Source organism: Panthera leo, chromosome C2 (assembly GCF_018350215.1).
Source record: "Panthera leo isolate Ple1 chromosome C2, P.leo_Ple1_pat1.1, whole genome shotgun sequence".
In the NCBI taxonomy this organism is placed as follows: Eukaryota; Metazoa; Chordata; class Mammalia; order Carnivora; family Felidae; genus Panthera; species Panthera leo.
This window is the reverse complement of record NC_056687.1, coordinates 136298703-136313912: the sequence shown is the minus strand read 5'-3', so window position 1 is coordinate 136313912 and position 15210 is coordinate 136298703. Positions and strand designations below refer to the sequence as shown.

Below are 15210 nucleotides of genomic sequence, written 5' to 3'. Positions count from 1 at the left end.
ACAATTGGCAGGAGCTGAATAGGGGCTGCAGACTTTAGATAGGCATGTCTTTTCTGGTTTGCCTTGGTTCTCACCAATCTGATACTGGGGTTCCATTTGCCTTTGCAACCCTTGCTTGGGCTTTCCCAGAACCCTGAGTTCTCCTAGAAATTGAAAGACCACAGCGCCCTCTAGTGCTGGCTGTGTAGCTACCAGGTCTGTGAAAAAGCTGTGTCAGGAATTCAGTCCTAAATTTCGGAATGACTCAGTAAAGTAAATCTTCAAAAAGACAGTCTTAGAACTGGAGTTTTACCTCAGGGTTTTCTTTTATATACCGATTCAAGGAGGTATATAACCTAACCCTATATTATTTATATAATCGGTTCTTGAGCTCACGCTGTGTTCTCACTGCCAGTCCAAATGTTGCAATATATGGGGTTCCCTGCCACCATCAGGTATGTGTGGAATTTACAACCCCGATATGTCTTCTCCCTCCCTCCTTGGGGGAGAACTCTGGAAACAACTCTGGTAATCCTGTAGTTCAAGTTAAATATGAAAATAAATTCTAATTTTTTTTTTTTTTAAAGGAGAAATAGGTTCCATGGTTTCATTTGGTCTCTCAGATTTAAAAGCTTTATTTTAGAATAAAGCGAGTGGAGTGGCAAGAAGAAACCTTAGGCCACGTTGGGATTCCCATATATGTCATCAGCCTGCCCTTGCTCTCCCACAGTGGGACGCTGGCTTCAGTGGAGGGTTTCCATCAGCCCAGTCTCTGTCTCCACCAGCAAGGAGGGACTAACCAGGAAAATGGATTTTGCTGTAGAGCAGTAAGCACCAAGTAGTAATTTCTTCCTGTACTTCCCCGCTCCCCCCCCCCCCCCCAACTCCCCCGCCTTTCCCTCTTTGCTTGAAGGTAGAAAACCAGATTGTGCAAACCCTGCGGAGGCTAATATTGAAGAATCTGAACCAACTCTCCTGATAAAGCCAGAAGATACTGTCTTAAAAGAACCAGGGAGCTCAGAAAAGACTCTCCGGACACTTCTGAGGCCAAGTGATAAAGTTTCTAATCACTATAAGACAACTTCTTCTGAGATCAATGCAGTTGTAGGAGCTGTTCCTTCTCTTTGTGAGTATGCCACGTTATTTGCTGAGTTCTAAAAGGATCAGCAAACATAGAAGTGTTCTTTGTCCTTGTATTATCCCCAGTCTCTTATCTTCATTAGGCTGTTTCTCAAAGCCTAGGACCTTTCATTCAGTTCTGTATTTGAAGCAACCAGGGGGGTCTCAGTAAATGTAGGGAGAACTGAACTGTTGTTAATGATAACCCAAGTAATATGATTCTCTCAACGCTAATGAAATTGATCTATGATGAGCAGAATATTGAATATTACGCAGACTTCACCAACTGTTAGGAGACTTATAAACCATGTGATTCTTAGCTACAAACAGATTTGCCTTCAAATATTTGAAGAGCTGTCACAAAACTCTTCTCTGTATCTTCATTCTCCTTCTGCTAGTTTGCTAGGGCTGCCATAACAAGTACCGCAAACTGGATGGCTCAAACAACAGATATTTATCATCTTATGGTTCTGGAGGCTGAAAGTCTGAGGCCTGGGTATTGATGGGAGTTGGTTCCTTCCAGAGCTGTGAGGGAGAATCTGTTCCAGGCTCCTCTCCTAGATTTTGACAATTTTTGGTGTTCCTTGGCTTCTGCTGTATCACCCTGATATCTGCCTTCACCCTCACATGGTGTTCTCCTGTGTGAGATGCCCCCTTTTGTAAGGACCCCACTCACATTGGATGCGTGGCCTACTCTACTCCAGTATGACCTCATCTTAATTAATCACAAATACAATGACTATTTTTTTAATGATTTATTTAATTTATTTTCTTTTTTTTAATGTTTATTTTTGAGAGAGAGAGAGAAAGACAGAGCATGAGCAGGGGAGGGGCAGAGAGAGAGAGGGAGACAGAATCGGAAACAGGCTCCAGGCTCCAGGCTCCACGTCAGCATAGAGCATGACGTGGGGCTCAAACCCACAAACCGTGAGATCATGACCTGAGCTGAAGTTGGATGCTTAACCAACTGAGCCACCCAGGTACCCCGCGATTACTCTGTTTTTAAATAAGGTCACAGTCTGAGGTACTGTGGTCAGGATTTTAACATATAAATCTGGGGAGAATATAGTTCAACTCATAACACCTCATTATCTTAATATTGAGCATGATGATTCTTGGTTAGTTAGAAAGATTATTTTATGTTGGTCAAGATCACTTCCTGAGACTAAGGACATGACTAAGGATTTGCATGTTTTTCTTAACTGGATTTTTTAGATATGCCATATATTCTGGTGTAATGAGCTTCTACTCCCATTAGAATAGTACTGTCCAATAAAAATATAATTGGAGTTACATGTATTTAAAAAATTTTAGTAGCCACATTAAGAAAAAGAAACAGGGAGGGGCGCCTGGGTAGCTCAGTCGTTGAGTATACAATTTTGGCTCAGGTCATGATATCACAGTTTGTGAGTTTAAGCCCCAGGTTGGGCTCACTGCTCTCAGTGCAGAGCCCGCTTTGGATCCTCTGTCCTCTCTCTCTCTGCCCCTTCCTGCTTGCACTCTCTCTCTCTCTCACAAAAAAAAAGAAGGAAAAAGAAACAGGTGAAATCAATTTTAATAGTATATACACTTTATATATAATACATAGATCTCCCAAATACCTTTTCAACAAGTAATCAATACAATATGATTAAATATTTCACTTTTTTGGGGGTACTAAATCTTTGAAATTCAGTGTGTATTTTACCCTTACATCACATCTCAATTTGGACTAGCCCATTTCTTTTTCTTTTTTTCTTTTTTTTAGATATTTCTTTTTTATTTTTTGAGAGAGAGTGAGTGCATGCATGCAAGCAAGGCAGGGGCAGAGGGAGAGGTAGGGAGAGAATCTCAAGCATGCAGAGTCCAATGCAGGGCCCAATCTCATAATGTGAAATCATGACACAAGCCGAAATCAAGAGTCAGATGCTTAATGGACTGAGCCACCGAGGCACCGCAGACTAGCCCCATTTCAAGTGTGTACTCAAGAGTGACAGGTGACTGGTAGCTACTGTATTGTATAGCTCAGTTGTAGAATGTCTGTTTTCCTCTCTCATTGATGTCCTAGGTTATCCCATCTATGGTGTTCCAACCATTCGGTCTGATATCCCTGCCCCCCGAATTCGTCGCATCAGTGATAGAACTAATTATGGTGAAGAGGGCAATGCCTATTCATTACTACATCCTACCGTCTTTGGCCAGAAAGGAGTGTTTGAAAGAGACTTCTTCAAGACAAGATCTAAAAAAGAGGTAGAGCGTATTATTTCAAAAGAGTTGAAAGACATGTCAACTTTGCATAAACACACAAAGATGAAAATGCTTATTTATCAACAGCTATTTAATTTTAGACTTTTAAAAAGTTGAGCTTTTATGTTACAAAAGTCATCAGGATCCCCAAATAGAGGATTCTTAAGGATACTATTTAGTTTGGTTGTGACATTTTGGTACAATTCTTGGAGCAGAGTTTCCTCTGTGATAGGAAACATTACTCTCATATGATACATCCACTAGGACCTATGTATAAAAAGAAATGTTTTCCTAAGGAACTCAATCAAAAGGGATCACTCCTTTCCTTGTGTAAGTATCTCATGGTTTTGTATCTCCAAAACCAGAGAGTAGGCATGAGAAGGGCCACTCTGCCACCCTCCTTATATACTGCTATCTGATTTAAAATATTCCATCCTGTTGCCACGTCCTTTGTCAGCCCATGTATCTTGTTTCTGTTTTGTTTGTTAGAAAACATGGTCCTCATATTCCAGGTGATTTTCTTCCTAAGTGGGTTAGAAAACAGGAGTGACCAGCTACATCAGAATAGCCACTAGGGTTCTTAGAGCCAAGGATTAATAGCAACGCATGGTCAGCCTGCTTGATCTGCACTCGTGGAAGGCAGCGTGTAATCTAGGACACAACTGCTGCTTCAGAACTCTCATATCCAGAGCTAGGAATGATATGAGGAGACATGTAGACATATGATGCTTTCTGAGACTTCAGATGAAGAGTTGATTACTTGAAAATTTACTAACTCCTACCTTAATTATAACAGATTCATTCTAACAATTCATCCCCACTGAGGTAGGGGACAGAGGAAGGGAGAAACTCAGAGGAGAGGCCTTTTGCCTGGCCTTTGGGACCATCCCCGGGGGATCAGAGAAGGGACACCCCCAGACTGTGTTTTCACATCTCTTAATTACTCTAACGGCCATGTGAAATAGAAGTTCAGGGTTGCCAAAAGAAACAAAAATCTCCTGCTTGTTGCATGTTGCCTAAAATTCTTTTAACTAGGAAGTCATCCTTTGTCTCACACATCTGGAAAAAAAAAAGAACCCAGATGAGTGGTTGGAGTGAGAATGGACGGGTTTCTGGAAAGATCAGCTAATCTGTGTATTACAATGGAATGGGGACCTAAGGGAGGGATGCCTCCTGAGGAGGGGGAAAGGAAGTGGAGGAGGAGGCCACTTCAGGAGTTGACTCTGTGGGGACACTCCTTACCTGTCACTGTGGGTGGGGCAGCAGGAAAACGCTGTTCTGCACAGGGGCACTGAGGTGTTTTGCTGTACAACTGCAGCTTCTGGCAGCTCTTCTGAATTTCAAGTGTAGTTGATCATACGGTTAATTTCCCAGGAGGGCACATCATTTCTCCAGGATCTTTAAATTGTTAAGATTCCGCTTAATAGATGTATTCTGCAACTCTTCTATTTCTTTGGCTTTCCTATTTACTGTCTAACCTTTCTTTCTATTTCCCTCTGCTTTTTTTTTTTCTGTGTGCTTCATAATAAATGTTTTTCCTCCTTTAAATTTAATTTTTTTTTCAAATCTTTTATTTCCTCTACTCACTCTAACATTTCTTTCTACTTCTATGTCTTATCTTTCCTTCCTTATGTTTTCCTTTAATAATTATCATTGCAGAGAGGTTGCTAGCCAAAGTTTGCTGGCTTTCAGTATGTTCACATTTTAGTTTGCTCAGTTATTCATGCATGCTTTATCTCTCTGGCATTTGCACATTCACAACTGTAAAGTTTATATCGGGCCAGTTAGGGACATTTTATAAATGATCCTATTTTAGAGAAGGGAATTTTCAAGGGGTTTACATGACATACACAAGATCCTAGTGACAAGAAGTGAGTGAGATGGAACTTAAATCCAATGTGTCTTCTCTAACTTTTTATTCTTTCTGCTTGAATTTGGCTGCTACCTTAAAAAAATTTTTTTTAATGTTTATTTGAGAGAGAGAGAGAGAGGGGCAGAGAGAGAGGGAGACACAGAATCCGAAGCAGGCTCCAGGCTCTGAGCTGTCAGCACAGAGCCCGACATGGGGCTTGAACCCACGAACTGTGAGATCATGACCTGAGCCAAAGATGCTTAACCGACTGAGCCACTCAGGCACCAACTACCTTTTAAAATAACCAGAAACACTTAAATAGTTGAAAGTAATTTTATATATGGGTTAGTATAGGTGAATACCCTCTTAATTGCATTAATGCTTATTTATTTATTTTGAGAGAGAGAGTTAGAGTGTGAGTGGGGGAGGGGCAGAGAGAGAGGGAGAGAGAATCCCAGTCTGTCAGTGCAAGAGCCCAACATAGCTCATTAAGATCTCACTAACCATGAGATCATGACCTGAGCTGAAATCAAGAGTCAGATACTTAATTGACTGAGCCACCCAGGCACTCTAAAAATATTAAAGATATTAAAATACAAATTTAAAAACATAGATCTCAGTCTGACTTTCAATTTTTCCCCTAGATTGCAGAGATATTATGTAACATTGGTGTCAGGCTTTCTGATGAAGAATTTGAAAATGTATGGAATCTCGCATCAAAAAAACATCACAGAGGAGAAGTTTCTGTAGAGACCATCAGAAATGTTCTGGATGAGCTACAACATGCAGACCGGATCAAGTGTAAAACAACCATGTGATATTTTTGGAGTTCATTCATTTAAAAAAAGAAATGTTAAATCTGTGTTCATTAAAATGTTGAGTCCATTCTGGTTTTAGATATGTTAGATGTCAGTCACTGAAGTAGGACTCATATGCCTATGTGTATTGCTAATAAATTTGATTTGGGATTTTAAGATTTATTGTATTGTTTTCTGTAAAACACCAAACAACTTGATGAGCACTTAGAGTTAATCTTTCATCTCACCAAAGGCCTAGTTCAGAATGATGTAGATGTTTGTAATGAAAGCATTGTAGACAGATGCTTAAGAAGTCTATGCATTTTAGTTGGTTGAATGAAATTCAAAGTCTAGTTTGTGATACTAGGTTGACAAAATTTTGCCTTCAATCTTTTGTTATTTTTCTCTTGAGGTGTCAGTATGACAGAATGTAAGCTTAGCAAGCTTTCAATCTGTGTTAGCATCTGAGGAAAACAAACACAAGGAGCAGAATTTAGAGAAGAAAAGCTGGAGTTCCAACAATGACACGATAGCCGTTAGTTTTAATATATTCCTATGGCCATTTATAGCAGCATTATCCACACTAGCCAAATTATGGAAAGAGCCCAAGTGTCTATCAACTGATGAATGGGTAAGGAAGATGTGGTGTTTACACACACACACATACACATACCCCCCCACACACTAGAATATTACTCAGCCATGAAAAAGAATGAATTCTTGCCATTTGCACTGATGTGGATGGAACTAGAGTGTGTTATGCTACATGAAATAGGTCAGTCAGAGAAAGACATATATGATTTCACTCATATGTGGAATTTAAGAAGCAAAACAAATGAGTGAAGGGAAAAAAAAAAGAGGCAAACCAAGGAGCAGACTCAACTATAGAGAACAAACTGATAGTTACCAGAGGAAAGGTGGGTGGAGGGATGGGTTAAATGGGTGATGGGGATTAAGAAGTGCACTTGTGATAAGCACCAGGTATTGTACACCTGAAACCTATGTGCACTGTATGTTAATTAACTGGAATTTAAATAAAAACTTAAAAAAAAGTCTTCCTATGGCCAGAAAAGCATATTGCCCTTAAAGTATGTGAAGAGGACACAGCTGACCCACCATTACTTGCAGCTTTAGAGCACTCTTAGTAGCAAATTGCACACAATCATTTCCTCTCATGCCTTGGCCCTCTGATGCTCTGGCCTGATGAAGTAGGGATGGTGAGAAGGTGTGACCTCAGCATAGTGTGTTCTTCCTATACATCAAAAGCACCAGTGTGGGTTAAAGCCACCACTGAAGCTTGATTAGTAATACAACTTGATTAATTGAATTATCAATAAAATGTATTCTGTCAATGTTTTTCTGTGATTGACTTTGAATTTTGTTGTTCATTGTCTATTAGTATGAAAAATTACTGTTTAAGATACTGTCGTTACAGTGTAGTCTACCATTACTTATAAAAGAGAGAGAGACCTAAAGTTTAAAAAATTGCCCATTCTCTAGAAAATGTAATTTTATAATTCGTTTATTATATGGGCAATTTATTTAAAAAACTAAGTTTATTTACTTTGAGAGAGAGACAGAGAGGCAGAGACAGAGAGAATGCATGAGTGCAGGGGAGGGGCAGAGAGAGAGAGGGAGAGAGAGAATCCCAAGCAGGCTCCATGCCACCAGCACTGAGCCTGAGGTGGGACTGGAACCCGTGAACCGTGAAATCATGACCTGAGCTGAAATCAAGAGTCAGATATGCAACCAACTGAGCCACCTAGGTGCCCCATAAAGCCACTATTTTCAAGACCAAGGGACATAACTGACTCTCCTAATACATAAAAACAAACACAGGAAGTTAGACAAGCGGCACGTGGGTGGCTCAGTTGGTTACATATCTGTTTCAGCTCATGTTCAGCCTCACATTGGACTCTGCACTGACAGTGGAGAGCCTGCTTGGAATTCTGTCTTCCTCTCTCTCTCTGCCCCTCCCTTGCTCATGTTTTCTCTCTCTCAAAAATAAATAAACTTAAAAAACTAAAAAAGTAGATTAATCACTTATAAAACTGTATGGAGGTTAAAGCACAAAAGCAGTAAAATCAATTATACAAAAGTCAGTCAAGGGATTCACAAAATAAAAGGTTGCAAAGTATGACATTATGTACATAAAACATGGTTGGTAGGGAGTAAAAACTTAGTGCTTTTAGAATGGGTTCACACCCTATGTTTGACAATCAATATTGCTATGTGCATAAGATGTTATATATAAGCCTAATGATAACCACAAATCAATGTATAATAGTCATGTCAGTTAAGGGTCTGACTCTTGGTTTTGGCTCAGGTCACGATTTTGCAGTCATGAGATCAAGCCCCGCATTGGGCTCTGTGCTGACAGCATGGAGCCTGCTTGGGATTCTTGCTCTGCCCCTCCTCTGAACTCTCTTTCTCTCTCTTTCAAAATAAATAAATAAACTTTTTTTTAAAAAAGGAAAGGAAATAAAAGATATCTAAATTGGTAATGAAAAAGTAAGACTTTCACTAATTACGGTTGACATGATACTAAATATAGAAAACCCTAAAGACTCCACCAAAAAACTATTAGAACTGATAAATCAGTGAAGCCACAGGATATAAAATTAATATACATAAATATATTGCATTTTTATACACTATTAATGAAGTAGCAGAAGGAGAAATTAAGAAAACAATCCCACTTAAAATTGCACCAAAAATAATAAAGTACCCAGAAATAAACAACCAAGGAGGTGAAAGATCTGTATTTTGAAAACTATATATTAATGAAAGAAATTGAAGAAATCACAAGTGGAAAGATGCTGTGCTCATGGATTGGAAGAACAAATATTGTTAATATGTCTATACTACCCAAAGCATTAAATATCCACATATTTAATGCAATATCTATTAAAATCCCAACATTTTTCACAGAACTAGAACAAATAATCCTAAAATGCATATGGAACCACAAAAGACCCTGCATCAAAAATAGACACCGTAGATCGATAGAACAGAATAAAGTGTCCAGAAATAAACCCATGCTTTTATGGTCAATTGATCTATGACAAAGGAGGCAAGAATATACAGTGGGAAAAAGACAAATGGTATTGAAAAAACTGGACAACTACATGGAAAAGAGTGAATTTGGACCACTTCCTTATACCATAAACAAAAATAAAATCAAAATGGATTAAGGACCTAAATGTGAGACCTGAAACCACAAAATTCCTAGCAGAAAACATAGGCAGTAATGTCTTTAATATCAGCTATAGATACATTTTTCTAGATATGTCTCCTCTGGCAAGAGAAACAAAAGGAAAATTAAAGTATTGGGATTACACCAAAATAAAAAGCTTTTGCATAGCAAAAGAAACCATCAATAAAACAAAAAGGCAACCTACTGAATGAGGGAAGATATTTGCAAATGATACATCAGATGAGGGGTTAATAACCAAAATATATAAAGATCTTATATAACTTAACACCAAAAAATATTAATAATAAAAGAAATTTAAAACTACAATAAACAATAGTCCAATTAAAAATGGGTAGAGGACCCGAATACCCATTTTTCCTAAGAAGACATTAGGATGGCCCTACAGACACATGAAAAGATGGCCAAAATCACTATCAGGGAAATGCAAATTAAAACCACAATGAGATATCACTTTACATATGTGAGAATGGCTAACATAAAAAAACATGCAAAAAACCCACAAGTGTTGGCAAGGATGTGGAGAAAAAGGAACCTTTGGGTGCACTGTTGGTGGGAATGCAAATTGGTGTAGTCACTCTGGAAAATAGTATAGAGGGTCCTCAAAAATTAAAAATAGAATTACCATATGGTTCAGTAATTCCACTGCTGGATATTTAACCAAAGAAAATGAAAACACTAATTCAAAAAGATATATGAACCCCTATGTTTATTGCAGGATTATTTAAAACAGCCAAGATACAGAAGCAACCTGTGTCCATCCATAGATGGATGGATAAAGTAGAGGTGGTATGTGGGTATACATACATACCTATGGAATGTTATTCAGCCATGAAAAGAATGAAGTCTTGCCATTTGCAATGACATGGAGGAAACTAGGGGGTGTAATGTTAAGTGAAATAAGCCAGTCAGAGAAAGAAAATACCGTATGATTTCACTCATATGTGGAATTTAAGAAACAAAACTGATAAAGAAAAAAAGACAAAAGGACAGACTCTTTGGCAAACCACTGGTTGCCAAAGGGGAGGTAGGTGAGGGGGCGGGTGAAAAAAAGAGGTTTACATTACACTTATCTTGATGAGCACTGAGAACTGTAGAGAATTGTTGAATAGTTGTATTATACCCCTGAAACTAATATAACTCTGTATGTTAATTATAATTGGGGGGGGGGGAACCAGCCTTTAATATGTGGACTAACCTGCCGTCAGCAGTATGCCATCTCCGACCAAGGTTCAGCAAAAAGCGGACAGCCCAACCATGAAACCAGCTGCACTGCACCAGGTCAGCTCCTGGAATCAAACAGCTCATGGTGCTTGGGATGCTGTGAGGTGCATGATGCTGGAGATTTTCTTTTCATGCAGATGAACGTCTTGTATTTGGCTATATTAAGAAAGTATGAGGAACTGTCATCTCAATCAAGTTTCATGCCTTCAATGATTTCTAATTCATCATTTAGTTTTTTTCCACTCTTTGCTAAAGTGACATCCTTTCCCCCAGATTGCGTTGCATCAGAAAAGTAGTGCTGATTTCTTGATTCCTATTTGTAAGAATTACGGTCCTGGCATGACACGGTCTTCAGGCCCTCACGCTTCACTAAATCTGGCCACATGGTGTCATAAAATGCTTAGCAATTTTAGTTTATCAATCAGACTCTTCTTGAGGAGCAAACTGAGAGCATTTGATATGAATAACAAATCTGGATTTGTGACCTTAGGAAGGACACCTAAACTTACAAAGCTGTGGCTTTCTTATTTACAAAATGGAAATAACATAAGTCCCTTATGAACTTGTAAGGCAGCTTTGATGGCATATGTGAGCACCTAGAACCATTTTAGCTCAATAAATATGAGTCAAAAGACCTGATTCAGGTCATAGCTCATCTCACCTACTTGTAAGTACTATTTTGTTCTCCATATATTAATATAATTATGTTGACTTCTTCTTCGTTTTGTCCTCATCCCCCTGATTCTTTTTCTTAAGTAAGTGTCCATCGTTGATTTTGGCAGATTCGATAATCCCCACTGACTTACTGCTCTAGGTAATTTAGAATCCACCTGGCATGTCTATCACTATGCTTTGAGCAGAGCTCCTCATTTTATTATTTTTTAAAAAAGTGTGTACACACACAATATACTGGGATTCTTACTGTGATTGCATTGAGTGTAAAGATGAATTTGGGGGGAACTGACATTTTTATAATGTTTTGACTACCAAACAATAAATATGATACATTCATACATTTATTGAACTTTTCTTTATCTCAGTAATTCTCAATTTTCCATGTTGAGATATTGTACATTTTCTGTTAGATTTATTCCTAGGTATTTGGTATCTTGATTTTATAATACATTGTATCCATTTTCATGTTGTTATTCTATTTTTTATTTTTTTAAAGTATTTATTTTTTTAAAGTTCATTTATTTTGAGAGAGAGAGAGGGAGAAGGGGAGGGGCACAGAGAGAGAGAGGGAAAGAGGATCTAAAGTGGGCTCCACACTGACAGCAGAGAGCCCCATGTGGGGTTCGAACTCATGAACTACAAGATGATCTGAGTTCAAGTCAGACACTTAACTGACTTACCCAGGCATCAATGCATCAATTTTTAAATAGATTTATTGAGATATCATTTACATTCAGTAAGATCCACTGTCACAAACACAACATAGAACTGTTCTATCACGTCACAAAATTCTCTGGTACCCTTTTGCGGTAAACATCTCCTTTTCCACATTCTAGCCCCTCACAACCACTCATGTGTTTCTTTGTCCTGTAGTTTCCACCTTTTTGAAAATGTCATATCAATGGAATCGTGGAATATGTAGCTAGCATTTTGAGAGTGACTTCTTTCACTTAGTAATGATTTTAAGATCCATCTACGTCATTGCATGGGTCAGGAGTTCATTCTTTATTGCTGAGTAATACTCCACTGTACGGATACACCACAATTTGTTTATCTGTTTACCAGTTAGACATCTGAGTTGTTTCCAGTCTTTACCAATTCTGAATAAAGCTGCTATGAACACTTGTGAATAGGTATTGTGTAAACATAAGTTTTCATCTCTCGGGAAAATAACTACGGGTGAGATTGCTGGACTATATGGTAAGCATATGCTTAACTGTATAAGAAACTGAAAATCTGTTTTCAAAATGGCTCTATCAGACTGTTAAAAACTGAGAACAAACTGAGGGTTGATGGGGGGTGGGAGGGAGGGCAGGGTGGGTGATGGGTATTGAGGAGGGCACCTTTTGGGATGAGCACTGGGTGTTGTATGGAAACCAATTTGACAGTAAATTTCATATATTAAAAAAAAAAAAAAAACAAAATGGCTCTATCATTTTGCATTTTCACCAGCAATTTATGAGAGTTCTAGTTCATCCTGGTATAGTGTTTGAAAAAATTATTTTCGTCTAATAGGTCTGAAGTAATAGCACATTGTGGTTTTAATTTACATTTTTCTAGTGACTAATGATGTTGAGCATCCTTTATGGGCTCATTGGCCATGCATATATCTTCTCTGGTAAAGTATACATTCTAACATGCTGCCTAGTTTTTTAAAAAGTTTATTTATTTTGAGAGAGGGAGAGAGAGAAAGCATGAGCAGGGTAAGGGTAGACAGAAAGGGAGAGAGAGAATCCCAAGCAGGTTCTGTGCTGTCAGCTTGGAGCCTCATGTGGGGCTTGATCTCACGAACCATGAGATCATGACCTGAGCAGAAATCGAGTCAGACGCTTAACCGACTGAGCCATGCATGCACTTCACTGCCTATTTTTTTAAATGGCTTGTTTTCTTATTATTGAGTTTTGTGCGTTCTTTACGTATTATAGATACAAATCCTTTATCGTATGTGTTTTGTGGATATTTTCTTCTATATTTAGCTTGCCTTTAAAAAAATTTTTTTTAAATGTTTTTGAGAGAGAGAGACAGAGACAGACAGAGTAGGGGAGGGGCAGAAGGAGAGGGAGACACATAATCCAAAGCAGGCTCCAGGCTCTGAGCTGTCAGCACAGAGCCTGACGTGGGGCTTGAACTCACAGACCACAAGATCATGACCTGAGTTGAAGTTGGTTGCTCAATCGACTGAGCCACCCAGGTGCCCTGCCTTTTTATTTTCTTTTTTTTTTTATTTTTTATTTTTTTTTTATTTTTTAATATATGAAATTTACTGTCAAATTGGTTTCCATACAACACCCAGTGCTCATTGCCTTTTTATTTTCTTAACAGTGTCTTTCAAAGAACATAAGCTTAAAATTTTGGTGAAATATGATTTATCAATAATATAGCAAAATTGCCAGCCCTCCTGAATTTGGTGATCATAAATTGAAAGTGAGACCAATTACTTGATTTTGTATCTTTCTTTGGTTAGTTTCTTCATATGCAACTGCTGCACTTCAGATTTGGAATAAGTGGAGATATGAATTTAGGGGTGGAATTTAACCTGGTGAATAAAATGGTGGGAGGAAGGGACCAAGGAGTTGAGTGTATGCAAGGAGTTGATTCCAGTGATAGAACATGGAAACTAAGATGAGTAAAGAGGAAGTTCAGAAATAAATGATAGTGAAAAATGGCAGGATTAATGGATTGGGCTATCCCAGTCAGTCAAAGAATTGTGGGAGAGTTATATATATATATATATATGAAAAAGTTATATATAAAATAGGAGTTGGTGATCACAAAGTGGAATGCTTGCAAAGTGAAATTCTGTACGTGGTAGTTGTTGGTAATGAGAATGTCTAGGATGTGATAATAGGATTGCATGACTTAAACAGGTGGAGAATAGGATCATTGAAGGAAAGGAGTACAAAAAGTGAGAAGTCCATTGTTAAGCAGAAGGATCACCTACCTGGATATTGATACTACCAAGAAAGACGACAGGGAAGGTAACAGAGAGAGAATGACCCTGGTTTCATATCCCTTTGAAATCATGATGAAAGATACACACTGTTATTTTAGAAAAGAACACACGCAAATATTTTTGGTCATGTAATACTCAATTCCCCTTCTTCCCCCCATAGATAGACCTCTAGACCAGGTAAACATTTAAGTAGCTAAATTTAAATTTTATCCTCAGGTGGGCTTCATATATAGCCTTATTTTCTTGCCATCCATCCATCCATCCATCCACTTACCACGTGACTAACCACCCCGCCTCTGAACTTTGGTTAAATATCATTTTCAGGAGAATGCTGTTCTCTGAATGGAGATGCAAAGAAACATGCTTCCCCATTTACAACGGTAGGGGGCACCCTAGCATTTCCAAACTTACTGAGGAGCCTTAGCCCACAGTGCAGAACAGCTGCAGAGGCTCAATAATACTGAGTAAAAAGAAGACTGTTAAACTGGAGGGAGGAGACTTTTTACCACTGTACTTTGTGAAATCCAGGATTATCCATGCAGTTTCTTCTTTTATTATTTAGTGGCAGTAATTAGGCTGGAAAGGAACATTTTAAATAGTAAGCTAGAGTGAGGCTTGTTTGGATTATAAAGTGTTATCTCTGAGTGACACAAGTAAAGCAGTGAGAAATATTCAAGTGAGATAAAAATAAATATCCAAATATATCACCACGTTCTCACCTAAATCCATATTTCTATAGTGTTCAGATAGTCTTGTTAAAGGTAAAATATGTTAAACCCATGAAAACTTTAAAAAGCCAGTTTCCTAGCCCAGGAAAATAAATTTAATACATTTTCTTTACAACATAGCTAACAAATAGAGAAACTTGTTGGAAATATTATGTGGGCCAATAAAAGGTAATTTTATTTTATATAGTCAAAATATGAAAACTCACTGTGGCTGGATGTGAAGAGCTGGGCTACTTAGAGGTTAACACCCCAACCATAAACCACCAATGAGGATAGACTTGAAGGGCATTTCTTCTATTATGAAACATTTACAATAATAGCCTTGTAAAAAATAATGGGATCTATTTAAAGCTCATTTATTTCCCAGCTAAGTGGCAATTTCCTATCACTCAAAATGCTAATACTTCCTCCTGAAACCCTAGGGATAATCCAATTCATGTGTG

The 15210-nt window shown here is 38.2% G+C and overlaps 1 protein-coding gene and 1 long non-coding RNA gene across 3 annotated transcripts in view; one reads left to right on the top strand and one right to left on the bottom strand.

Moving 5' to 3' along the window:
* Positions 1-6150, top strand: part of EFHB (EF-hand domain family member B) — a 48983-nt gene extending 42833 nt beyond the window's left edge. The window contains exons 11-13 of one of the 2 annotated variants that reach the window (XM_042903486.1): positions 893-1105; positions 3146-3327; positions 5821-6150. In XM_042903486.1, coding sequence (XP_042759420.1) covers positions 893-1105; positions 3146-3327; positions 5821-5994 — 569 coding nt within the window. In that variant the 3' untranslated portion in view covers positions 5995-6150. Of the gene's footprint in view, positions 1-892; positions 1106-3145; positions 3328-5820 lie in introns of those variants that run through there. The other variant, XM_042903487.1, reaches the window with a different exon arrangement.
* LOC122198737 lies at positions 3235-14623 on the bottom strand. The gene is made up of 4 exons (XR_006193125.1): positions 14546-14623; positions 10386-10567; positions 4567-4722; positions 3235-4383 (listed from the first exon to the last, which is right to left on the bottom strand). It is a non-coding gene; the product is annotated as an uncharacterized LOC122198737 (long non-coding RNA).
* Positions 14624-15210: the final 587 nt, after the last annotated feature.